This window comes from Canis lupus, chromosome 25 (genome assembly GCF_003254725.2).
Source record: "Canis lupus dingo isolate Sandy chromosome 25, ASM325472v2, whole genome shotgun sequence".
NCBI classification, from domain to species: Eukaryota; Metazoa; Chordata; class Mammalia; order Carnivora; family Canidae; genus Canis; species Canis lupus.
This window is the reverse complement of record NC_064267.1, coordinates 24,978,558-25,006,306: the sequence shown is the minus strand read 5'-3', so window position 1 is coordinate 25,006,306 and position 27,749 is coordinate 24,978,558. Positions and strand designations below refer to the sequence as shown.

The 27,749-nt window shown below is 36.4% G+C and overlaps 1 protein-coding gene across 1 annotated transcript in view; it reads left to right on the top strand.

Moving 5' to 3' along the window:
* HPGD (15-hydroxyprostaglandin dehydrogenase) overlaps window positions 1-27,451 on the top strand; it is a 30,610-nt gene extending 3,159 nt beyond the window's left edge. Inside the window, exons 3-7 of the mRNA XM_025462874.3 lie at window positions 859-965; window positions 9,310-9,406; window positions 21,144-21,220; window positions 24,059-24,222; window positions 25,157-27,451. Coding sequence (XP_025318659.1) covers window positions 859-965; window positions 9,310-9,406; window positions 21,144-21,220; window positions 24,059-24,222; window positions 25,157-25,295 — 584 coding nt within the window. The 3' untranslated portion in view covers window positions 25,296-27,451. The remainder of the gene's footprint in view (window positions 1-858; window positions 966-9,309; window positions 9,407-21,143; window positions 21,221-24,058; window positions 24,223-25,156) is intronic.
* The last annotated feature ends 298 nt before the right edge of the window (window positions 27,452-27,749 follow it).

Below are 27,749 nucleotides of genomic sequence, written 5' to 3'. Positions count from 1 at the left end.
GTTGAAAGTAGTTTTTATACAAAATAGTTATACAAAATAGTAATACAAAGTAGCAATAATAGAACGAAAAAAGAATAGTAAATATTGAAGTCACAGTAGCCAGATCAACTGAATGAAAATACACTTTTTCTTACTGGGGTATCAGACTCCTTGAAATGATCATAATGAATCTGAATACAAGAAGACTCATGTTTAATATAATACTGTATAAAGATAATATGGCTTATTTAAAAAAAGGATATTTGTCATAGTCTAAGCCACAGAACTTCAGTAATTTCTTAAGAACCAAGAGATATTGGCTGTCCAAGTGGACTTCTAAGAGCTCTTAGCTTAGGAGGCTCAGTTGTCCAAAATTTACTACATTAAGAACTTCAGTGTGCATACAGCTCATTTACAGACCTAATTAAAGAGTCTGATTCAGTAGGTCTGTGGTGGCAACAGACTATGCGTTAAAAAAAAAAAAAGATTTATTATTTATTTTAGAGTGCATGAGTAGGGGGAAGGGTAGAGAGAGAATCTTCAAGCAGATTCTCTACTGAGTACAGAATCCCCAACAGTGCTGGCATCTCATGACCCATGAGATCATGAACTGAGCTGAAATCGAGAGTCAGATGCTCAACCAGCTGACCCACCCAGATGCCCCAGATTATGCATTTCTAACAAGTTTCAGGGTAAAGCTGTTGATGCTGCTGGCTCACAAACCATGCTCCTAGAAGCAAGGCATTAAGTTACAGTCTAAGAGTAAAATTTTCATTATAAAAGTGAATAAATGAAAATTAATGTCAAGGCACAGGGTAGGATTGAAATGTACATCTGGAACACAAGAATGTATCTATAATGTCTTTTTTTTTTTCTTAGATACTTTTAGAAAAGTTGTGGACCACTTTGGAAGATTGGACATTTTGGTCAATAACGCTGGTGTCAATAATGAGAAAAACTGGGAAAAAACTGTGCAAATTAATTTGGTAAGCTATCTAAGCCATGTTTATTGCCTAAACCTGTTTAATAAAATGATGCTTTTACTGGAGAAAAGGTTCTTACATTATGGAATCAATACAGTGACCAACAACATAGAGAATGGCAAGTTACAGAAAGCTAGAAAAGAAGAATTTCCTTTTACAAATGGGAAGACATTTGAAACGTCTAATTATGCAAATAAATCTGTCTTAAAAATCTTAAAAGGAAATATGAAGAAAAAAAAAACATAGTTTATCACATAACTTATGAGTTACCAAACCATGGTCCTAGATGAAACTGGCCTGCCACCTGCTTTTGTACTTGGGAGCTAAAAATGGGTCTTACATTTCTTAGGGTTGAAAAAATGTAAAAAGAATACGAACTATGTGAATATCTGAAATTTAAATTTTGGGCAGCCTGGGTGACTCAGCGGTTTAGCACCACCTTTGGCCCAGGGTGTGATCCTGGGGACCCAGGATCAAGTCCCACATCATGCTCCCTGAATGGAGCCTGCTTCTCCCTCTGCCTTTGTCTCTGCCTCTCTCTCTCTCTCTCTGTCTCTCATGAATAAATAAATAAAATCTAAAAAAAAATAAAATTTAAATTTCAATGTTTATAGTTTTATTGAAGCACAGCTATCATCCATGTATATATTGTCTATGGTTCCTTTTTGCTACAGAGCAGAGTTGAATAGTTGTAACTACCTTATGATGTGCACTGACTAAACTATTTACCATATGGCCCTTTACAGAAAAATACTTGTCAATCCTGGCTTAAATTACTTATTTATAAACTAAATCTTAATTTAATTCCAGAAACATAACAGGATGCAAGGCAAAAGTGACTGTTGGACTTTATAATTATTAAGATTTTTATCCTGAAAGTCAATGTGTGTGTGTGTGTGTGTGTAACTTCTACAATGTTTGATGATTATTTAGCTCCTAAATTACGAAGAATGTAGAAATAAGAAATACAATTTCTGTTTTACCCTCTGTATCACAAGTTTGTTGGCTATCCCACTTTATAAACACCGTTGAGGTAAGATAGTGGGGTGTAGTGAAACTTAAATCTTAGCCAAAGCATGCTGTAAGAGGTAGGCTGTGAAGGGGTCACCATGCTTTACCTGTTAAGGTCATCCTACCAGTCTTGCAAAACAGGTATGTGTAAAGTACAGAAGGGCCACTGTGTGTATAAACATACAGGGAGTGGCCCCATACTTCTTGATGCCCTCCTAGGCAATGATAAACTCCTTAAAAACAGGATGTGTTGTGTTTTATCTTTCTTTCTTAGTAGTCAACACAATATCTTGAAGATAGTGCTTAGTCAATAAATATATGACTTGAATCTACATTCCCATGAGTAATTTCTTACCTAATAACTTGATGGGAGTAATGAGAATTATACTACCTCACAAAAGAACTGAACCACTTTGAAGGGTACAAAGTTTCTCCACAAGCTTGACAGATGCCTAAAGTCCTTAAACTGAGAATGAAAGGTGCTATTTTAGAGAATAATTTCCTTCCAGTTCTTTTTAACACTCGTCTCAAGTGTTCCTAGATATCATTAGATTTCAAAATAACTTTAAAACCTACCTGTCAAGTTTCCCCCAAAGTCTTTCTAGGATATGTTTGTGTGTTTAGAGACCTGACCTGTCAACTTTCATATTGAATTTGTCTCTTGCGGACAGTATAGCATGAGCACTTATTGTTTAGGTCACACCTGAGGATATCTGCATTTTATATTTATGAATTTAAGCCACTTATATTTATTATTACCCTCTACTGAGATTTATTCTTACAGATTTGTTTGTATCTTATTTTTTTAATATTTTTTTAAAGATTCATTTATTTATTTTATAAACAGAATGAGTTGGAGAGGGGTAGAGGACAGTGAAAGAGAGAGAGAGAGAGAGAGAAGCAGACTCCTTGCTGAGTGTGGAGCCTGATGTAGGGCTTGATCTCATGACCCATAAGATGATGACCTGAGCTGAAATCATGAATCAGATGTTTAACCAACTGAGCGACCGTTCCCCTTTAGTTCATATTTTGAGTTTACTAAGTTTTCTTTTTGTTTTTTTTATCTTTTTTCCATTCCTTTGTTAAATTCCACAGGATACATTTAATTTTTTCTGCTGGTAAGAGAATTGTACATTTTACTTATTTATTTTTAAGATTTTATTTACTTGAGAGAGAGAGAGAGTGCTCATGAGTTAGGGGAAGAGGCAGAGGGAGAGAGAGAAGCTGACTCCCCACTTAGCAGGGACCGTGATGTGGAGCTTGTTCCCAGGACCCTGGAATCATGACCTGAGCCAAAGGCAGACACTTAACCAACTGAACCACCCAGGTACCTTGAAAATTGTACATTTTATTAATCTCTGGATGCTGCCCCTGACTCATTAGGAACCATACTTCATTACATCCTTTGGTTGCCAGATCAAGAAACAAATAAATGTATGACCAGTTGAGAACTTCAAGAATATTTAAGAATATATTTTTATAAACTTAATGGCGCTTTCCACAACCACATAACCTGATAAGAATTTCTTTGAATCAAGCTTTGCTAGTGAAAAAGCACAAATCACAGAGCAGTTTTCTCCCTATACCCTCACTACTGATATTTTAACAGTTTCATCAGTAATAGCTACAGTTATTTTATAGATAAAGGGCATAAAGTTGCATATATTTGTTGCATTAATAATGAACACTTACTGTGTCTTCTAAGAAATTAGCAGTCAGAAAACTATAATGATTAGAGTTGATATAAAGAACATGAAAATAGTGAAGACATTATCACAAAAATAATAAGATTAGAATCATCAGTCTTCATCTGGCTGAGAGAGCATGTTTGCTTTAACATAGCCTGGATGAATAAACTTGTTGCAAGCTAAAAATTCGTACATTGTCTACAAATAGAGAATTCTAGAACACCAGGAGAATTTTATTTGAGTCCTTTGGTTACAACTCACTCTCTTGGATCCTTCCTCATTGAAATTATCTGGCCTTTATTTTTCTTTGGACTCTGCTGACATAGGCCACTCCTTAGCTTAACTCCAGGAACTAAGGACATTTATTTAATTTTACATCTAGAGAGCAAGATATAACCTTTGTTACCTATATATAACTTGAAAACATGTTACTTCCCCTCCTACCTGCAACACCCGTTTCAAGAGTAGATTAGGGTCTGATCTATCCTTATCCTTCTAACTTGATTATCTTTGTTAGTACAATGCAAATATTTGTATTTGGTTCATATTATTTTTTTTAGACTTTGAATGTAATTTGCCTCCTTTTACAGTACCCCGTGTGTTCTTTTGCATGTTTTTCTATGTTCCTGTCCCTGTCAGAGAGTAACCACTTAGTTAAAGGACCTCACCAAATATCTCTTCTTCTGGAACCTTGTATACCATAATTATACCATTCTTATAGGGCTTAGAAATTTAAAAATTTTATTAGAATTATTTTTATGCCTGTGCAGCTTATGCAAGTATACTGTAAGCTCTCTTAATAAATGAAAATTTTGTGTACAGAGTAGATGTCCAATTAATGTTTATTGGATAAATAAACTCTTATCCTATGATATTTTGCATTCATGAATATTCATTTTTGTATTTTAATATATTTGGTTTATTTTCTAATACATCAGTGTTGCCATGCTGTATCATCTGTCCTTCCACTTTTACTCCTTACCAAACTTACTGCTTCCTTATCCTCAACTGAGCAGATCTCACCATTCTTCCCACACAAGAGATACATTAAACCTCTTCCCATTCTTCGTTTCCATTAGGCTATTCTGTGCTTCCTCCTTAATCTGAAGCCAACCCCAGTAGCTTTCTTTATAGTTACCCAGAGCTCATTAGAAATGTTCAGAAAAGACTGAACCTTTGAATAACTATCAAAGGTTACTCTGGCAATTGGGCGGGTGGAGGTAGACTTAACTTTGAATATTGATAAGGCCATTCTTTGATATATTTCTTTTACTTTTTGACCTTTAGTAAGCCTAAATAATTCATTCCCATTCAGGTGGGATTTATAATCTGATTTGGACATGTAACTAACATATATTGAATCCCTTAGTGTACTCAAATAAAAACTAAACAAAACAGATGGCTTATTGCTATTGATTATTTATTTTTTTTTTTTTCAGAAATACAAGGGTTGACTAAAGATTTGTACTGGGAAGGGTATACATTTACAATCAGACAAAACTAGATTACAGTTATGAGTTTAGGATCCATGAACTTTTTTTTTTTTAAGATTTTATTTATTTATTCACGAGAGAGAGAGAGAGAGAGAGAGAGAGGCAGAGACACAGGCAGAGGGCTCCATGCAGGCTCCATGCAGGGAGCCCGACGTGGGACTCAATCCCGGGTCTCCAGGATCAGGCCCTGGCCAAAGGTGACGCTAAACAGCTGAGCCACCCAGGCTGCTTGAACTCATGAACTTTTATTTCATTTCTCTGGTCTTGAATTTCCTAATTTTAAGGGGACAAAGATAATTTCCTGAAGGATGATTAAGCTTAACTAAAGTGAAACTTACATGAAATATCCAGCATAGTTCTTACTACATAGATAGTATCACTCAATAAATTACATTTATCCTCCAGAATGTAAAAACTTACATTTTCTTCATTCTTATAATCTCATTTCTATATGAGGTAGATTCCTCTGCCCTACTCTACCTCTAAGAAGAGTTGAGGAGATGGGCAGAAATGTCAAAATGTGCTCCCTTTTCTTGGCTCCCAAGGATGTTGATTACAAATTAAATAACTAGCTCTGCAAGGGGGACTACAATAATATTTACCACATAAACAAGCAAAAATGGAAAAAGGCTGGAAATAAAAGATAAAAAGAATTTTAGAAAAAAAAATCATCTATATTAGTATTCCCCCAGAATCAGGCTGGAGAAAAGACAGGAAACTTGGAAGACAATGTCTCATGATTTAGATAACAGAGTTTTTAAAATTAGAGTGTATATAAGGACCAGAAATAAGCTAAAAGGAACCTCAGAGGGGAGGAAGATAAGGAAAATGTTAGATTAGAAAATTTCAGTAGAGAATACGTGTGTGCGCTTTTTACATATAGGTTATGGAAATATATATGTAATATATAACGTTATATATTATATATAATAATATATTTTATAGATATATATTAAGAAGAGATGATGCCTGATAAGAAGGTTTAAACAAATACATTATTACCATTTGTCCATATAACTTTGTTACTTAAGAATTATTCCCAATACGGGGGATTTATGAGTGATTTTAATTTATAGAATGCTTTAATCTGTGGAAAAAAAATGATTTAGGATTTGGAATACAGCAGTTATAATTTTGGTATTACATATAAAAATTGTTCATAACCAAAACTGTTGAGTAAGCATGTGTTAACTAGACCATTTTGCCAATAATTGAATTTTTATTTGCACCATGTGAAATTAGACATAGGATTTTCTTTTTCTTTTTTTTGAGAGTCAAGTGCAAAATTTTTCGAATGTCGGGCAGCCCCGGTGGCCCAGCAGTTTAGCACCCCCTTCAGCCCGGGGTGTGATCCTAGAGACCTGGGATTGAGTCCTACGTCAGGCTCCTGCATGGAGTCTGCTTCTCCCTCTGCCTGTGTCTCTGCCTTTCTCTCTCTCTCTTTCTCTCTCTCTCTCTCTTTCTGTGTCTGTCATAAATAAATAAGTAAAATCTTAAAAAAAAATTTTTTGAAGGTCAAATACAAAATTTGAGAGTACCTGTATGATAGACTAAAATAATACTATAGATCTCAGCTGTTTTGTGTTTGTAGCTAGAACTTGTCTATAATTTTAATTTTCTTTTTTCCCCCTAGATGCTTGATATTTTAATGACCCAATGTATGTGATATATAAATATTGCCAAGGGACAAAAATATATTAGGAACATTAATAAAAAAACATTTTATTCTGTGGTTTCCTAACATTTCCTTGAATATATTAATTTGGGATAAGGAAGAGATTGTTCTAGGAAAGAAGATGAAAATATCACATATGTCCCAGCCAAAGCATTAGACCCTATTTTGTAGATTTGAAAAATTACTTCGTTCTTGATAATGGATGGGAAAATAATCCTTTGGCCTCCTCCACTAAAGACCTGGAAATTTTCCTTTAAAAAAAAAAAAAGAAAAGAAAAGCTTAAATATTTCCAAACTTTCTATCTGGCTGCATCTTCTGGAGGTTGAAAACACAAAAACAGAGTGTCAGCAAAGCTATAAATACCTGAGAATAAAAGCATAGCACCAATATGTGTAAACAGAAATTCTGTCCAGACATGCTAGAGATTTAGGCAGAAACTACCAGAATCTAACTGACTTCAATAATTTCAGCCATGTTCATTTTTTCCTTCTTATATAAACCCTTCAATGTTTTGTATTTTTTCTTTTTAAAAGGAATCATGTGGAGATTTTACTCATTCTCCCTAAGCCTACTTAATATCAAACTGACACATGGCTTAAGTGAATAGAATCTTTAATTTACTTTTTTTTTCATAACTGCTATTAGGTAGGGAGGCGATGTTGAATGTCAAGAAAACTCCAAATGGACTTTTTAAAATAAAAAGAAGGTAAATGCCAATATATGCCCTCAGTTTCAGACTCATTACTGTTGTATCATTTTCTTTCCAGTATTGTAAAGACCACCTCCCCCCAAAAAAGCAGGAATTAAGATGTCAAAAGAAAATGTTCACCTGCTAAAAGTCTGAGTTGGAAGGGAGAGGAATTCTTAAATCTAAAAGGGAAAATAAGGGGATCCCTGGGTGGCTCAGCAGTTTAGCGCCTGCCTTCGGCCCAGGGCGTGATCCTGGGGTCCCGGGATAGAGTCCCATGTCAGGCTGCCTGCATGGAGCCTGCTTCTCCCTCTGCCTATGTATCTGCCTCTCTCAGTCTGTGTCTCTCATGAATAAATAAATAAAATCTCAAAAAAATAAAAATAAAGGGAAAATAAGTCATCAAGTAGGAGTTTTGTATCACAGGTTGTTTTTGGTAGTGGTGAATTCTCAAATGTTAGAATAGAACCATGCTTATGCATAGAGGTGAGAAACAAATCAGAGTAAACGCTCACAGAGGCAGTTGCAAGAGTGATGCAGAAGATTAAGTGGCAGACAGTAGGAAGATGTGCCTAGCTGATCCAAAGTTCGGATGCTGAAACCAAGCAAAAGACTTACGTGGTCTCACACAACACAGAGGTCAGGATTGCTTGATACTGCAACACAGTGCTACCGGAACTCAGTTTCTTTTCATCTCTCCAGTCGGCCTCCCTTCTTGGAGATTTCGTCTTAAGGATACTAACAATGTAACTGTATCTTCCAGCCATCACACCCCTACTAAATGATGGAAAAAGACCTCATTCTGATGTAATAATTTCTTTCTGATTTTCTTAAAAGCAACAATTTTTTTTTCAGTAACATCCTGTTCCACCACCACCCGCCCCCTTACCTGGACCCACTCCAGCTGACTGCTCCTCAGGTCTCAGTGGCTAGAAATGGGTCACATGTAGGCCTCCAAACAAGTTACTAGCAAAGAGAATGGGATTTCTGTGACTAGATTAAATTAATCAGTGTCGGGCAGCCCCAGTGGCCCAGCGGTTTAACGCCGCCTTCAGCCCAGGGTGTGATCCTGGAGACCTGGGATCAATTCCCAAGTCCAGCTCCCTGCATGGGGCCTGCTTCTCCCTCTGCCTGTGTCTCTGCCTCTCTCTCTATCTGTGTGTCTCTTATGAATAAATAAATAAATAAATAAATAAATAAATAAATAAATAAATAAAATCTTTAAAAAATTAATCAGTGTCCATACTAAACCTAAGAAGATCACCTTCCCCTACAGAAACAAGTGCAAAACAGACTTTTTATTAGAAATAAAAAAGGACATGAAAGCTGTGTAGAAAATAAAGGGCTTCCCTTATTATATATTCCAAGGTCCAAGAGAATTAAACAGAGCAGATGAATGAAAAATACCTGGATCTGAGAACCATATGCTAAGAAGGGTAAATGAATTTTATATCTAATATTCAGAAAAGAAGAACACTGTATATACAGTTCTCAAAGATGCTTAGATTTGAGGTCAAGTGACAAACACTATGGTAATATGACTTTTTTCATAAAATCTCAGAATGGACAATGAAGTGAAGTTGCAGAGATGTGAGAAGCTCCTCAGCTGGAGGCAAACAAAAGAGAGTCCAGTCAAGACCAGCTTTAAAAAAAAGCAAGCAGCCACTTGAAAAATTTTTGGTGATAGTATTTGCAGAAATCTCCCTGGGTGTCTCCAATAGCCTTAAAACTTGGGACTATGATATATAAATAACGGCTGTGTTGCTTTTCCCATTTATGCCTCTGGATTAGGTATCTGTTATCAGTGGGACCTACCTTGGCTTGGATTACATGAGTAAGCAAAACGGAGGAGAAGGTGGCATCATTATAAACATGTCATCTTTAGCAGGTAAGGACCATGATTACCTCATAATGACTTCCTATTGGTAATTTGGACCACAAAAGTAAATCTACATTGATAATGATTTCCTATTGATAATTTGAGCCATAAAAGTAAATCTTCCAAGTATATTTATTATCAAATCATGTTGGGAATTGAAAATTTGTTTGCTCCATTTCTCCTGGCTCTATGGAATTTTCTGTTGCATAAGATCAGAAGTTTGAAGTATATGTTGATTCCTATTATTTTATTTTATTATTTTTTTTTAAATTTTTTATTGGTGTTCAATTTACTAACATACAGAATAACCCCCAGTGCCCGTCACCCATTCACTCCCACCCCCCGCCCTCCTCCCCTTCTACCACCCCTAGTTCGTTTCCCAGAGTTAGGAGTCTCTATGTTCTGTCTCCCTTTCTGATATTTCCCACACATTTCTTCTCCCTTCCCTTATATTCCCTTTCACTATTATTTATATTCCCCAAATGAATGAGAACATATAATGTTTGTCCTTCTCCGACTGACTTACTTCACTCAGCATAATACCCTCCAGTTCCATCCACGTTGAAGCAAATGGTGGGTATTTGTCATTTCTAATAGCTGAGTAATATTCCATTGTATACATAGACCACATCTTCTTTATCCATTCATCTTTCGTTGGACACCGAGGCTCCTTCCACAGTTTGGCTATCGTGGCCATTGCTGCTATAAACATTGGGGTGCAGGTGTCCCGGCGTTTCACTGCATCTGTATCTTTGGGGTAAATCCCCAATAGTGCAATTGCTGGGTCATAGGGCAGGTCTATTTTTAACTCTTTGAGGAACCTCCACACAGTTTTCCAGAGTGGCTGCACCAGTTCACATTCCCACCAACAGTGTAAGAGGGTTCCCTTTTCTCCGCATCCCGATTCCTATTATTTTAAATGGTGACTTTTAAGCTCTCTTACTGTGGCACTAAGTGATAATGCAAGTGAAAGCATCTTTGACCAAGTAAAGAGTACTAAAACATAGTTAAGGTGTCTCTACTTCCATGTGATTTTAGAAAGAATATATAATTTGAAATATGGCATATATAATAGTTGGGTTCTGTTGTAGGGGAGGCCAGACTTTACCTGGAGTTTCTTAAGGTCTCTGGCTGGGCCCGAGAATTAAATTGACATAAGACAGGTTAATAAGAAAAAAGCTTATAGATTTTTATGTGTACATGAAAGCCCCCACGGGAAAACCAAAACTCAAGAATGGCTAGGCCTAAGCGTTTATAAACAAGGTTGAACAAAGAGAGGTAATTGTGGGGAAGCAACTAAAATATATAGGGAGCCTAAAGGAAGATAAGAGTTATTTTAACAAGGTCTGTACAGATTTCCGTTGGCCTCAAACCCCCATCTCTGGTGATAAGAATGTTTCTTTCCTCCTGGTATAGGAAGGGCATATTTTTTACATGGAAGTTTTATCACCTGCTTTCAGGAGGAAAAGGAAAGGTCAGAGTGCCCTTCTTATACCTGCTGTTTTTCAAGTGCCTTTAGCTTAAAATAATCCTTATGCCAAAGTGACACATTTTGGGGTCACCTATCCTGCTACTCTTCAGTGCTAAATGGCTGTAATAAACAGAAACACGTAGTGGCTTAAATATAGTATAAGCTTATTTGTCATATATCATCAGCCCTGGGCAAGATATTTGTGGTTGGAAGCCTCTTCAATATGCAATCATTTGGAAAACCAGGTTGACAAAAGCTCTTTGACATGGAGCATCCATAGTTTTGCTGGAGGTACTGGGGTGGGGTGGGGTAGGGGACTCTTTTCTCTGTGACATTGAAATAAAGAGAACACTGAGGGGGTGAAGCTGCTTTTCTAAACACCCCCCACCCCAGCTCAGTAATGACAAACCTCACTTCTGTTCATGTTCTGGTATAGAATTTGATCTCATGGCTCACATAATCACAAAAGACTCTGAGAATGTAGTGTAGCTATGTACCTAAGGAAAGAATAGATTCATGTAGATGGCTAACCACCTTTGCCACAACTTGCACCCCAACCTATGTTCTATTCAGGAGAGTAGGATTTAATACCACCGGATACCATGTTACTCAATAGTAGCTATAAATTTTTGGCAGGAACTTTTGGAACAACTTAACCAAATGACTTCTAAAATTCTAGGGGGAAGAAAGATTCACCAATGGTTCTTCAGTAATTCAAATAAATTATGAGGTTTTAAAAGTCCGACCAGTATTGACAGCACGTCTAAACTATGCGGTTCCAAAAGTAGGGAGACCTCCTTACATTATCTGATTTCAGTTCGTGTGGTAATTTCAGAATAGGTGGTCTCCATCCCTCTCCCTGTGCCCCATTTACTAGCTCCAGTTGTACTTCAGAGGTCAGGTTTGGAGGTGCCTGGGACCACAACAGAGGTCTGATTCTCAGCATTGTTCTTTCCCCTTCCTCTGAGAATCATTGTCAGCTGGCCCTTAAGCCTCTGTAAACCTGCCATCAAGGGAGACTTAGAAATCTCCTTCTTTAGAAGTTCTCAAAAAACAGATTATCATCTCAGCTTCTGTGTTGCTTAAAGACAAAATGACAACTCTATAAAGTTATTACAGACTAATTCTATACATTTGGGAGGTAACTTGGTTATTCTGCCTAATGTCACGTCTACTTATAAATTACATTTTCATTCTGAGGACATGGTAAAAGGTGAGAGCATGAGTAATACTTAGATATTTGTCCTAAGAGAGAACCACATTTTAGATTCTGGGAATCTGAAGCCCTAAAGTCAAATTGTCAAGGCTCTATCTGTGCTATTTTGAAATGAAATTATAAAGGAAAAATATGTAATTGATTGGAGAATTAACAGGAAGTATTTGATATTTTAATAAAAATGGAAATGTAGAGAAACCTGGGGTGGTGATCACAAGATAATCCCATGGACTGTGTCTTGAGGCAAAAGGGGGCTAACAAGGCTTTTGGAGATGCTTGAACCCTGTCCAGGGAGCCCCTTGCCCTTCTGTCACTGGAGGCACTTCTTTCTTTCCACACAGGAAGTCTGGCAGGCCTCAGGGTTTGGATCAATTTAGGGCTCTGTGGGAGACATTCTGTACCATAAGGCTTAAAAAAAAAAAAAAAAAAAATAGGAGGCTTACTTGCCTCAGAGAATGAATAAAGAAATGCAATGTAGTGTACTATGTTTCATCCAATAAAAATACTTAAATGTGTAATAATACTTAACATTCATTGAGCACTTACTGTTTACATGATACTATTTTAAACTCCACATACACATTACCTCATTTCATACAACAACCCCATGATGTAGATTCTATAATCTCCATTTCACAGAGAAGGAAATAAAGGTAGGAGAATTGAAGTATCTTGCACAAGCTTGCACGTCAAGGAACCAGTGAAGCTGGAATTCACATGCAAGCAGCTGGATCCAAGATCTCTTCTGTCTTATCCACTAGGTTGTCTAACTCTTCTGTCCTTGAGAGTGTCAGTTTGTCTCTCCATCCATGGCTACTTTAGCCTACCTGTGAGTAAAAGGAACTGAATTCCTAGAACTCGAATAAGCCAGTGAAACTTGCTAGTTATCTTCAGGCCTTCTGGGCACTGCTTTAATCTCAAGACCACATGACTAAACCTTAGGGGTATCTTAGGCTTTTGCCCCATTTGACACACATAGTAAAGCCCTGAAAACATCTGAGGAGCTTACCAAAGTCACAAGTCAAAACACGTCACTGAGAAGCGCAATTTAAGGATTACAATTAGACGTCCACTTTGCTTTCTTAGCTAAGAGCTTGCTTTATCACCCTCCCCTCCCCTGGGTATTTTTCCTCTTCTTAACCTGTTTTAGAGTCAACATCTGGAACCCTGAGTGGATCTTTCTCAAATCATGCAAATAAAAGAGTGAATAAATATAAATTCAGCGATAAGATCATTTTGGTTTTAAATTACCTTTCTGGCACTTGTGCAATTTAATGATTATCTTAGCATTCCATATTGCTTCTCCACCTCATATTCCTCCCAGCCAGCAGGGTAACTCTATTTATAATGGTTGCCTAGTTTAGCTATATCCATTCTGTTTAATTTGGTGCCTTCATCCTTATGTAGAGAGGTACATTCTCTCTATAATGCCCGACCTCCATACCTGGTACCTTTATACTGTTTCCCTTTTGTCCCTGGCCAATCTGGGCAGGCCCTACCCAACCCTTCCCATCCAGGGCTTTGTCACTAAGGTGCTTCCATTTCACAAAGAGTATTAAAATGTGGTAACTTGTATTCTAGCCTCTCACCTAGAGCTCTTCTTCTTCCCATAATAAGATTAGTTTGATAAGCACTCCGGTTTTGTAATAGTAGAAGAAGGTCAGTGAGAACCTCTCTGGCTTCACACTTTCCTCAGAAATATTACCAGCAAGCTTATATCCTTGAAAGTCATAGCATGTTGGGAGTGGACACATGACCCAAAAAGTCTTTGAGGAGTTATCAGGGTCAGAATATTTTTTCCCCAGCTTCATTGAGGTATAAATGGCAAAATTTAGGAAAGATATCTCTAATGCTTGCTTCCTCTGTGTTTTCCAAGTGTTTTCCAAACATTCTTTCCATGAGGTTTTTTTTTTTCCTGTGTTCCCTCCTACTGCTCAGTCTGTTAAAGGAATGGCTGTGGCTACTGGTGAACTCCACCAGTCTTTGTTCACAATCTCTTACATGGATTCAGTGGAATCCTTCACTGTCAGTGAGGCCTGAAGTTGAAACACTGGTTTGGGCAGAGAAGTTAATGAGTAATGACCACTGACGCAGACCAAGTATCAAATGCAATTAATAAGTTTAACAAACAGGAGTCAAGTGGAGAGTGATTCCTCCATGTATTGAGGGAAGTTTTTGTGCTCCAGGGGGATGCTCCAAAGTTTTCCTCATCACTGTTGACCACCCAGACTCTTTTCTATGAGTTTTTGTCTATAAACATAATATATAAAGCTGCATTCATTTTGATACATTCATCCTTAACTATTAAAAAAAAAGAAGTTGAGAGGAACAAAAGATGCGAGGGAAATCTGGTTTAATACAATTAATTAAATAGCTGTGCTCTGAGCATAAGACATCCCAGAAGAGTCAAGTGTGCTTCTCATATAGTTAGTTGCCTCAAACAGTGGGAAGGACAAAGTTGTTGTCACAGGAAAAGCAATCTGCCTGCCAGTCTTGCTTCCAACCTGCCTATATACTCAGCTGCTGAGATCTTCGTGTTCACTGGGGGCATTCTCTGTGCCTTTAGCAGAGTCACGCAGGGGCATTCTGTGAGAAATCCCACGAGGGTCTTCTTTACTGAGATTGAAAACAGCAAATAAAAGAACTCACTTTCTGAAAACATTTAGAGTCTCAAGAAAACACTTGAAGAATCATGGATTTTTTTTTAGCATATCTTAGATACCAATCCAGTATCATACTTACTTAACTGTAAGTTTCACCTAAACTAATATAATTATCTTGCCATTTGTGTTAAGGTGGAAGTGCTTCAGTTACAACTTTAAGTAAAAATTCAACTTAATCTAACATATTTTGAGCATGTGCAGAAAAGAAAATGGGGATATGAAAGTAAACAGACAGAATTTCTACCCAGAGAGCTGTGTATCCGTGTCTCTTATCAACATGTCAGAACCAAATAGTTAGCATGCATAGACTTTTAAACACAAATGCAATACTGAATTGCAAGACACTAGGACTCCTGTGTCCTGAAGAGCAGTAGTTGGACTGATATGTCACAGCAGACCAGAGATTTCAGGTGAGTTAAAAGACTGATCACCTTTCAGCTCCAGGCCAAAAGTATAAAGGATCACTTGGTACCACTCTCTGCAAGTGTTCATGTTATAGAGAAGGGGACCTAACATACTTAGCAACTGCCAAGGCATTGTGATAAACTATTAGCTATATGAGTTGCCTAACAAGTTATCTAACATGCATAGAGATTACCTAGAGGTTTTGTTCAGATGTAAATTCTGACTCAGTAGATCTGAGATGGATACTGAAGTTCCGGTGCTGGTCCCTGGACCACACTTTGAGCAGCTAGCCTCTAGTTTTCATGGGGGGATTCATTGAGTTGGTCCTGAAATTCATCTCCATTTCCTCTGATCACAACACCAGAAATGACTGAACTTTTAAGATTGTTGGTGCAACATTAGAAGCAGCTTTCTAAGAATTAATAAAGTTAATTTTTGACAAACAAAATTACCTTCCTGGAAGGAGTTTTTGTTAATAGAAGATGGGGCTTTAGGAATCCTTATATGACTTCTTACGTCATGTCGTACTTTAAAACATGATTTGGGGGTACGTGGGTGTCTCAGCCAGTTAAGCATCCAATTCTTGATTTCAGCTCAGGTCATGATCTCAGAGTCCCGAGATGGAGCCCCACACAGGGCTCTGTGCTCAGCAGGGAGTCTGCTTGAGAGTCTCTCCGTTTCCCTTCTGTCCTCCCCCTACTGGCTCGCTCATTCTCTCTCTCTAAAATCAATGAATCAATCAGTCTTTAAAATTAATTAATTAATTAATGAAACGTGACTTATTAATGGCAAGCATGATACCGAAGGGAAAAAGCTGCATCAGATAAGGTGTTCGTTATGTGGAAAATCACATAATGAGGAAGTGTCCCCATTACTTTACTCAGCTTTCTGCATGAACATAGATAAACAGATTGTCACCAGTTCTCCCTTTGCCCTTTATCTTAGAGAAGTTGATGGTTAAAAACAGAAAGACGAGTAGATGATTTCCTTTTTGATTATAAACAAAAGGTGAGGGGTTCAGATAACCACTTTTTGGCACAGCTGTTCAGCTACAGTTTATCATGCAAAGATTGGTATTCTTAGATTCTCCACTTATTTTCCTAAGTTGAATTTCTTTAGCACTTCTGTGTAATCTGTTTCACATGCCTTCGTTCCATTTAAAAGAAAACATGTTTGGGGATCCAGTATGATTGCCCTGTCCGAGCAGATTTCATTTTTTTGCACAAAATCTTTTTGAGTTTTTTACCTTCCATGAGTTGTAGAGATTCAAGCTATCTGTTGCAAATATGGGCAGAATGAATATTAAAGATCGAAGAACTAATGTGGAAATGGAAATTGTATTTTTCTAAATGACTTCCTTGTACTGTAATTGCATATGTAATTTTCAGGCATTTAAATTTTTCTTTGTAATTATCTCATCAGTCAGTGGCTATTTGGTGTTATTATCCTGAATGGTGGTAGAAAATATTTCTCTATTTTGTGGGTAGAATTTCTCCTTCTCTTAGATTTTTTCCTAAATCTATTGTTACAATAAACATAAACCTATAATTCATTAGATGTTAAATTTTGGAGAGAGCCACTTTGGGATTCTATAAATGAACTTGTATCATGCTGGGTCTAGAGTTTTAGAGAGGAAAATTTTAGAGAGTTTAGAGATAGAGAGTTTTAGAGATAAAAACTCTATTCTTAACTTTTAATGTAACATATCCATTTTTAAGCACAAATAAATTTCTCGCAATACTAAACAAAATGTCATTTCTTTAGAGATCGATGTCTCATTGCCACAATCCGTTGTTTTGTTGTTGTTCTTAAATCCTTTAACATGAATACCCTGTAAATATAGGTATTAATTTGCAAGATGTTAAAAACCCGAATTCATTCCAGCAACTGGTCCTATAGTCCTAATATTGACAAAACTCCCTTCAAGTCAGTTGACAGGCACAGATCTAGCAGTTCAACCAGTGATGTTCTAGCCTCCCCCTGCACCAGGGGACCTCCCATTAGTCTGACACATTACAATAGACTATATTTTAAAGACTACTTCATTTCATCATACCTTATACTTGACAGGTACTAAACACATGGAACTTAAATATAAGTATTCTATAAATCCTCTCGAACTAGGATTCACAGCAGCCCACAGCTTGCCAGGGTTCAGAAACCAAACCGAGTTAGGACACTGGTCCAGATTTGTGCCATTTTAGTTAAAATGTACATTTTCATAAAAAAGATATAATGTGGATAAATAAGTCTATAAAACTAGATTTGGGGATATTTCATCTTAAGGAAAAATGTTTCTATAAAATAATAACAGATAGTAGTGTTTATTATATTTCAGGCACTACTTTAAGTATTTTATGTGAATTAGCTCATTCAAGGCTCAGCAACTACTGTGACTGCTCTAGTTCACAGAAGAAAAATACCTCGATAGGCAGTGCCTACTCCTTCAAAGGTCACATAGCTCACTGCAGTGGATTCAAAATTTGAACTCGGCCAGCCTGGCCCCCAGAGTCCGTGCTATAGTCTCCCTTGACAAGTTTGATTAAAAGGATGTTTTTGAATGTTTAAATAGTTTAAGAAAGTGTTGATCACAAGATCTGTGCAATTGGTGGGGTGAAATGAAAGCCCAAGTAGAGTGTGTTGTGCAGCAAGTGGGAGGCAAGGAGAGTAGAGACAATGAGTAGAGTAATTCCCTTCAGTACTTTTTGTTGTCAAGAGATATGGAAGGGTAGCTGAAGGAAAATGTGAGACCAAAGGTGCTACCTTAAGACAAGTGATATTGAGACATGTTCATATCTCAAGGTGACCACTGTAGACTTCTTAGAATACTATCTTTAATTTCCAGGACATGGTGCTTAACTTGTTTTTTTCATACCTCCACTGGTTCTTTCTTCTTAGTCTCTTTTGTTTGGTCATCATCTTCTACCAGAGATGGCTGCCATGTATAGTTGTGCAGGTTGTAAACTGCAGGAATTTGAGGGAGGGGCCCAATTTATACTGCCATGTTAATGGTGTTTCCAGATTCATAACATACACACTCTGCACAATTCTGTGTACTAACCCTGATTCCCAGCCTCAGGATACATTTTTATTTCAAATATTTAGGAACAATATATATTAATGTTGTGGGGCTAAGGTAAGTAATAGAACTACGGTTAACCAAAACTGAAGCTAATCCACGACAGCAGTAACATTATGTATAAAAAGAAAAGTGGGTCTTGAGATCCAGTGGAAAATGCTGGGTTTCTGAGATATTTCAGAATATAAAATCATTGTTAAAAAGAAAAACAAAAGCCTTAAGAAAAAGACTTTCTCTCCCCATTTAGCCTCCTTTTCACAATAGCAAACTGAGGTACAGATAGTAAATTTCTACCCAGACTCAGTCTGTAGAGAAACTGGGAGGAAAGCACTGCAGATCACTAACCCCTATCTGTTTGACTCATAAGAAGCAACAGTTAAAATCTGTATGTATGGAAAGATAAAAAAATCTCTAAGTTAACTATGACTTGCTAAGTAATTGACAAAAAGAATTCTCTTAATTTGTAATACAAAAGTGGAAACAGTCCTGATATCTATCAACAGGTGAATGTATATGCAACTTATGGATATATTCTTACAATGGAATACTATTTAGAAAAAAAGGGGGGGGAATGAGTTATTGATACATACTACTACATAGATAAATCTCATAATAACTATCCCAAGTGAAAGAAATCAGACCAAAAGAGTTTACAATATATGATTACATTTGTATAAACTTCTAGAAAAGGCAAACTGCAGTGACACAAAGCAGATCAGTGGTTGCCTACAGGGAGGGGAGAGGCAGAAGGAAAGGATGACAAAGGGGCAAGAGGAGACTTTGAGATGATGGATGTGTTCATTATCTTGATTGTGGTCATGGTTTCGTGGGTATATACATATGTCAGAACTTACCAAACTGTACTCTTTAAATATATATAGTTTATTGTGTGTCCGTTATACCTCAATAAAGCTGTAAAAAAATAAGAAAGGACACAATTTCTGAATGTCTGATACTGATTTATACAGCCTTTGATCTAATGTCAGAAAGTGAAAGCAATGCACAAGTAAACATTCTGCAGGATAGCAGTGAAAATGTCGTTATAATGTCAAAAGATTCATAAAACCAAGTGCCACTTTAAAAATGCAAACAAATTTTTCATATTCTGGTCACATTTACAGTTGTTCCTGTAGAGGAGAGTATATGTTTTGTGCTTGCTTCTTAAATGGAACCAACCCAGCACCATTTGATTTATTTCACTTCTGTGACACTTTGAACCAGCTGGGGTTCAGAAGTTCAGAGCCTTCATACAAGTAACAAAAATTCATTCCAAATTCATCTTTGACAACATTTATGAACAGTGTCCTTGTGCTTTTTGTTTCTGTGGCTGTGTCAGCTTATCTCTGATTGAGGTTCATTCTGCATTTCCTGCAGTCAGTGAACACTATCCTACAACCAACTGCCTTTGTCTCATAAACATTTAAGGAGAGACAAAGCAACAACTAGCTTAGAAGAACAAGCAGCAGCGATGCCTGGCTCCACCTCCTTATTTGCTTTATCCCAAACCCCTAACACACCTGTGTACCCTGTGTAGGCATCATAAATTCCTGTTGACTGACAGTGATGAACTCAATTAACTTACACATTTTACTTAACCTAAGAGAAAACAACAAAACAATAACAAGAAGAGAGCCACAGTACTTTGAGATCACTGGGTGGACACACTATGCGTGATCTACCATCCTCAGGGATTTAAACTGCTCTTGAGCAAACATACTTTATAAATTGAGACCTGGCAGGCACCCAGGGAGTGGTTAAGGTCTGCATTTATTGTTGAACTTTGGCACAACACGCTCAACTGATTGGTGGTGCTCTGGGACTAGTTAGCTGGGTGGAGATGAACATGTCTCAGCAGAATAATTTAGTATTATTAGCATGACATTTGATATTAATAACATTATAGCAATCAGAGATCACTGTTTCTTGACTCAGAAATCACAAATTTAAAATATGTTAAAATGAGTTAATGGAGGAAATTTGTTAAAAACTGAAATATACAAATGGCTCTAGTTTAAGGTATCATTGTTGATTAGAGAATTGACAATTATGAGAAATAAACTTGAGAGTAACAGTTCAGCGAAAGGTTTTTCCTGTTGTTTCTTTTGGGGGTTTGGGCTAGGAGGTAGGGGAGAAAACATGCTCTATGTGCTACAATACTACTATTTTTGCAGGCCATGCAAATTGTTGCATGGAATACAATTGTACATTCGAATAGATTCTATTGTATATATGTGGAAAATTAAACCAATTCTAAAATTGCTTGAATTCTGTTAGAGTACATAATTACGAAATGAAATAAAATAGGATCATACATTTTTATTTCTGGTCTTTACTTTTTTGAATTTCTAGTTTTCTTTAAGTCATGGACAAGAAGATCTAGGCATCTACTACAGATCAAAATCAAAAGACGTTTTCTTGGATGCTTTAAAGGGATCATTCAGTATGATTGGTGATGGGGAAATGCACACTAATTTATAATTTATAGCAAAGTCAAATAATCTCCAAATCTCATTTAAGAAATTTACACTTCAGCCATTTGGAAGCCTTACAAAATGTAGAATATACACTTTTAAAAATCCAAACAAAAACTGAAAATTGATGGTAACATTGGATTTAAAGGTGATTCTCTTTATGTTCCAGATTACATTTACTTTTCTTGCCAGAAGGTCAGGGGGACAGAAGGACTTACATATCACTCTTGACTTCATTTCTAGGCTGTAACTTATATACTGGTCAATTCTGGCCAGTATTGTAGAGATCACAGAAGGAAAATTGTCCAGTAATTATTTTAGTGTGTTTTGTAGAATAAGCTTCTAATAGAACAGAAACAAATTATTCAATTGCATAGCAATTATTGGATTTTGTCTGCTTATTTTCTTAGTGAAATTGTTGAAATTTTTTGTTTGTTTCAGGGCTCATGCCTGTGGCACAACAGCCTGTGTATTGTGCTTCAAAGCATGGCATAATTGGATTCACACGTTCAGCAGCGGTGAGGAGATCACAACCACAATATCCCTTTTTTTTTCTTTCTGTCTATATATGAAACATGAGTTCTATAACATAGAGGGGAATAAATTCAGAAATCAGCACCTCTGGATTAAGAGAGAAAAATAAATTATCCTCTAATCTTTATTATAAAAGATGGTTTTCAGGGATCCCTGGGTGGCGCAGCGGTTTGGCGCCTGCCTTTGGCCCAGGGCGCGATCCTGGAGACCCGGGATTGAATCCCACATCAGGCTCCTGGTGCATGGATCCTGCTTCTCCCTCTGCCTATGTCTCTGCCTCTCTCTCTTTCTCTCTCTGTGACTATCATAAATAAATTTTAAAAATTAAAAAAAAATAAAAGATGGTTTTCAGATCACATCAAGGAACAAATGAAGAAGAGATCTTTTAAAAATGATGTTGGTTCCTAAACACAGATGTGTGTTGAAAAATATCCTAAGGGGCAGCCTGGGTGGCTTAGTGGTTTAGTGCTGCCTTCAGCCCAGGGCCTGATCCTGGAGACCCGGCATCGAGTCCCATGTCGGGCTCCCTGCATGGAGCTTGCTTCTCCCTCTGCCTGTCTCTCTCTCTCAATCTCTCTCTCTCTCTCTCTCTCTCTGTGTGTGTGTGTTTCATGAATAAATAAATAAAATCCTTAGAAAAGAAAAATATCCTAAGGGGGGAAAATGGGAAGATACTACCTATATTTTATAATTGACTCCAAATTTAAAAATTATTAACTTTAGGCCTACTTAAGTAGAATATGTAGTGTGCTCTAGATATTACTTATCACTGGAGATAGGAAAAAAAGGAGAGCACAGAGGGACGGGACAGGAATTTACTGGAGAGAGTAGTCAAGGATGACGCCTCCATGGGGCCTAGGGTGAGAAGTGTACAGAGTGAAGAAAAATATTTTGGGCCTAATTGACTGCATGCACTGATGGCATGACATGAAAGTGCTTGTCTTTTCATAATAACTGAAAAGAGGCAGTTTGAATGGAACCTGAAGAGCAAGGGGAAAGTAAGAAGCAGGGCCCAGACAAAAACCCCAGCTTATTAATCACAGTGATGAGCTGAGATTACTTTTTTTAAAAAAAAATTTTATTTATTTATTCATGAGAGACACAGAGAGAGAAACAGAGACATAGGCAGAGGGAGGAGCAGGCTCCCTGTGGGGAGCCTGGTGCAGGACTTGATCCCAGGACGCCAGAAACACACGACCTTAGCTGAAGGCAGACACTCAACCACTTAGCCATCCGGGTGGCCCGTGAGATGAGATTTATTCTAACTGCAGCCATCATGAGTGGGTCATTTATGCCAAGGAATGACAAGATCAGATTTCCATTTTCAGAAGACCATTCTGGCTACTGTTTAGAGACTGTATTAGAACGAATGTAGAAGAGGATACAATAGTTGGGGGGATCTCTGCAATGATTAGTCTAAGTAAGGCAAAGAGAGGGACCAGACAGAGACAGACAGGGAAGAGATGGGGGTAGAGAAAGTAGATGTCTGAATGGTAGATATTCAGTCAAAAGAAAGATAAGCAGCTCTCATGCTCACAATTCAAATTGATTTGGAAATTTTTATTTACTTTGCGGAGACTTGATCATTAATTCAACTTTTAATGAATGCATAAAGCTATTACAAAAGAAGGTAAATCTTAAGTACCAGAAATTTCCTATTTACAATGACAAGAGTGAAAATCTGTACAGTCAATTCTCACTATTTGTGGTAGGTAGTTCTATAAACTCACTTGCAAATACTGCATTAGAGAATACTGAACTGTTGCTCCTCGGGGAGAAACAGAGTTTAGTTCCTTTGAGCCTCTGGTCACAGCATTTTGACCGATCAATCCATACATAGCCTAGTCTTATGTATCTTTCTGTGTAAAGACATCTTATATAATATGTACTGTGTCTAATATGTATTGTATTAACATGACCAACAGCATTTATACCTCATGACAGCTTGAAACTTATCTAACACCTGAATTTTCTCTGTAAGGCACATCACAGCCTTCTCACTCTTAGGAGGAACATTGGACAGCACTTTACCATCATGGTTGGGAGGCATTTTAAATAGCAAAGTCATCAAAAAATGTCACAAAAATAGGAAAAACATAGACTAAATGTATCACAAAGAGGATATTTGTTTATAGCATAAGAGCTGAAACAAAAGCATCTTTTTTATTTTAGCTGGAACATTTGCTCTGTGTCCAAAATTGACCCCAAAAGCTCCATGACTGTTGATTTTGGTGGTTACAAATAAACTTTCACAAGTAAGTGGGGTCCAAAAATAATTAACTACATTTTGTCTTAAAAATAATTCAAATAAAATCAATAGTTTGAAAGTTAAGCCAAAGAATGTTAATCTGAAATACTTAAATTGCCTTCCACGTAGTACATATTATCAAGAGTATCTATAGCATCAATCAGAGTCTAACTTTCCACCAACAGTATTTTTTAAAGAAATATATTTTTTTTGTTATGCAATCCTAATCTTTGAAACCAAACTTGAGATATTAATTCCGAGCCTCGGTTTTTTGCAGTTAGGTTCCTGCAGAGTTCAATAGATAAGAGTAGCTTAGATAATCAAGTATTTTCAGGAGCTTCCCAGTAATACTGATTTTGAAAGAATGAATTAGCTGAGGCTTTCAGGTATTAATTTAACACTTTAAGTATGTGATCTTTTACTTTCTGCTACCAGTCAACCTTAACACTGTCATTGTTAGATAGCTAGTATTTTTCACATCACGGTCTTTGGAATGGCTTTAATTATCAGTGTGTCCCATGGTATATATTTACAAAGCAACTGAAGCCTGTAACCTTCTACTTCTCATCCGCAGATGGCAGCGAATCTCATGAACAGTGGTGTTAGACTGAATGCCATTTGCCCAGGCTTTGTTAATACACCCATCCTTGAATCCATTGAGAAAGAAGAAAACATGGGACAATACATAGAATATAAGGATCATATCAAGGATATGATGAAGTTCTATGGAATTTTGGAGTAAGTAAAACTATACCTATCTTCCTTTATATGATGGAACAAAGTATTGTCTAGACATAAACAATAAAAAGGGAAAAAATAACCCTTTAAATTTGAGAAACTAATTTGGCAAACTCTCTAAAAGAAATTTTTTTTCTGGATTTCCAAACAGAATGTGTTTACACATTATGAATTTCGAGATACAGATCATAATGCCTTCAGTCATAATCAGATTTTTTTTTAATGTTCATGTTTAGTTGCCTTTGGAAGTAATGATATCTTATTTGACTGAATTCCAAGCAATATTCACATTTACCTTTTGTGAAATTTCATATGGTCCCCTAGTTTCAACCATTTTATAAGAAACAGTTGACAGACACACATGTTTGATGGACAGTGTCTGAATTCAAGCAGTTGGTTTCATAGCACAGAGTCATAATTGTCATGTCGAAGGAATCAGACCACCTGGGATCAAATCCCGCCTTTACCATTTATCTGTCAACTTCTGGGTACTTCAGTTTTCTCTTGTGTAAAATAGAAAGTCCGAGAATGCATTGATTCATGAAAGGTTCTTAAACCAGCAACAGATAAATACGAGACATTCTTATCAGTAATTCTTCACATATCTACTTTAATACCATTTTTATCTGATAAGTCTAATATCTACTTTAGGATAAAGATGAGAAGATAATCATTTTCTCAAAGTAAACAATAAATATAAATTCATAAATTCTTCCTGTCAGAATGACAGAGATTGGGCATGGAAATCTACTACTCAATTTATCATATAATTTAGTTGATATCTAACTGACTAAAATATGGAGGTAGCAATAGCTTCATGACAGATATTTCCCTATTACATGTTAAAGGTAGTAGATTTTTCAAAAGCAATTCAGAGTGTAGTGATAATTATGCCTCATATTTAGTTTAAAAACAATGTTCCCTTTATTTTTAGCCCATCAATGATTGCCAGTGGGTTAATAACACTCATTGAAGATGATGCTTTGAATGGCGCTATTATGAAGATCACAACTTCTAAGGGAATTCATTTTCAAGACTATGAAACAACTCCATTTCATGCAAAAACTCAGTGAACATCTTCTATATGGGCCGTAACTGAAAACAAGAACAAATGACTTCCATTAGACCATTTCTTCATCGAATATAACTTTTTAAATGAAATGTTATTGTCTGAAGCTTTCTTTCATGCGTTTGAGATTAACTTTATCTCTAAATGATTAGTTAGGTATTTGGATGAAAAAGATCAGGAACTCTCAAAGATAGGATGTGAACCAAAGTTAACTTTTGATTTTTATATAAGTCTATAAGTAATGACTTATAAAAGTCTATATAAGTAATGATTAAAACAAAGGATATTCGAGGAATATTCTGCCTTTCAGAAAATGTATTTAAATTTGTGGTACATGAATATTAATGTTTTTCAGAATATCATTTTAAAGGAGATACTTGAAATGTTATTTAAGTCAAACCTGATGTAAAAATCTCATTTTGTTTTTATGTTCTCACTAGTAAAAAAGAGAAGCTACCTGCAATGGCAAATTTTTAGTAACAATAACTTTTACTTATATACCACTTTTCAGCTGAACATTTCAGCTCTTTAAAGATGTGACATACTTAGGGGCCAGTAGTTAGGAAATAAAGTACAGTATGACTATATCCCAAATGAAAAATCTGATATATGGGAAAATGACAAAGTAATTGGCTGAGATATTGATCCAAGTTCAGCCTCCCATCTAGGGAAACCATTTCTTTCCTATTTGCTTACTTTAAGAAATTTAATTTTCTCCAGCAAGCTCAGGAATGACATTTTTAACACTTATAGCAAAAGTAATAGTTAGTGCTTCTACAATATTATATTTAAGATTGCCTCATTTAGAAAAAAATAGAAATGTAATATTTTTCAGGTTATTTCATTTATACCCGTTTCCACAGTGCCTACTTTTTAATAAAACTCTTCTTTCATTTTAATCTCCAGAACTTATTTAGTGTTATATGTATAGCTTTCGAGGAGAAGAAACCAATTTTGTCAGAGCCTTGATCGTTAATATTTTTTTGTGCTCAAAGTCACAATAACAAGAGATAAAGGTAGCTGTGATGTTTTTGCTGTTTTCCCTGTCAAGTATTTTAACATATGATCAGTAAATGCAACTGCTTTGGGTATCATTATTTGCAAGCAATAATTAATGCCAGTAATAGTGAAAGCACAAGATTTCCAAATCAACCATTTTCTTAGGGAATACTATATATGCGATTCACTCTGCCTGCTAAGTTCAGAGCTCCCAGCTTGGAGCAAATTCCGTCCATGTGAGAGATGGATGGGGGTTTTCTAGAGACACTGGAATGTTGTCATGTCTTGCTCTGTTTTAATTCTGCCGTAGAGAATATTGCCTTCACTTTTAAAGAGTAATTTTAATATGAATAACTCTTGTCCAGAGTTTCACATAATGCACTTGAAAAAACAACCAGAAATGAAAATCCAGGACTGTCTGATAGAGAAAAGTGGGAATAATGCACAAACTTGTTCACACATTGTGGCAGTAACTAGTCAGTGAATAATAATACAGGCATGGGGAGTATTACTTCCTTATTTTCCTACTGTAATGTTCCACTAGAGCTAAAACTTTTCATTTATGGATAATTTTTTTGTACTGGCAGTCATCAATATACTTTGTGTATTGAGTTGAATGTTTTTCAAATCAGTGAAATCTGCAGACATTTAAAATCAGATACTGAGTAGAACTGAAAAAAATGAGGTATGTTGGAAAAGTTCATTTTATATTAAAATGTATCTGCTATAAATAGCTTTAAATAAACCTGTATAATGTTATATGATATCTCTGTATACTGGTTGGGGAAAAATAACATTAAATTTGGGGGAATGGAAAGCCTTAGTTTCTTTAATTGTATTTTTTCAGTGAAAATCCTAATGTAAATAATATGCATTTTTTAAAATGCACATTTCTTAATAAATGGGTTCCCAGAACAGCAAAGCTTAAAGTATGTGGACACTGAAAAAAGAGTAAGACTTGATAATGGTATTGAATGTCCAACAAACAATTTTCATATCAAAATAATTTTAGTTGCTTGTTGTGTTGTGCCACTTAAAATATAAATGATTATGTGATGATTTCTGTCTAGTTTTTTTTTCTCTCTGTTCATAAATTTAGGATGCTGAAGAAGTCTGAAAATGTAAATTTTTAAATAAAGTTCAAGTCATTTCACATACTAAGTATCATTCAAAGGGTAGCTTCTTTCTTACATTTGAATTTCGAAAGGCAAAAATCCTCATGCACACAAGAAGGTGACTGGCTTCAGTGCAGGGTGGCAAATGCTGGCACCAGTCTTCCAGCTCTTTCCCCTTGTTCGCTTCCCTCCTATAGGGCAGCTCTGTCCATATGGTGACTTCAGGGTTGACAGCCTGATTTTCACCAGCTTTCAGTCTGACAAAGAAGAACTTGTTTCTGACTGCAGAGCTCCTTGGCCTTGCTTCAGTTACGTACTGAGTCCTGAGATAGTCCTTCGGGTCA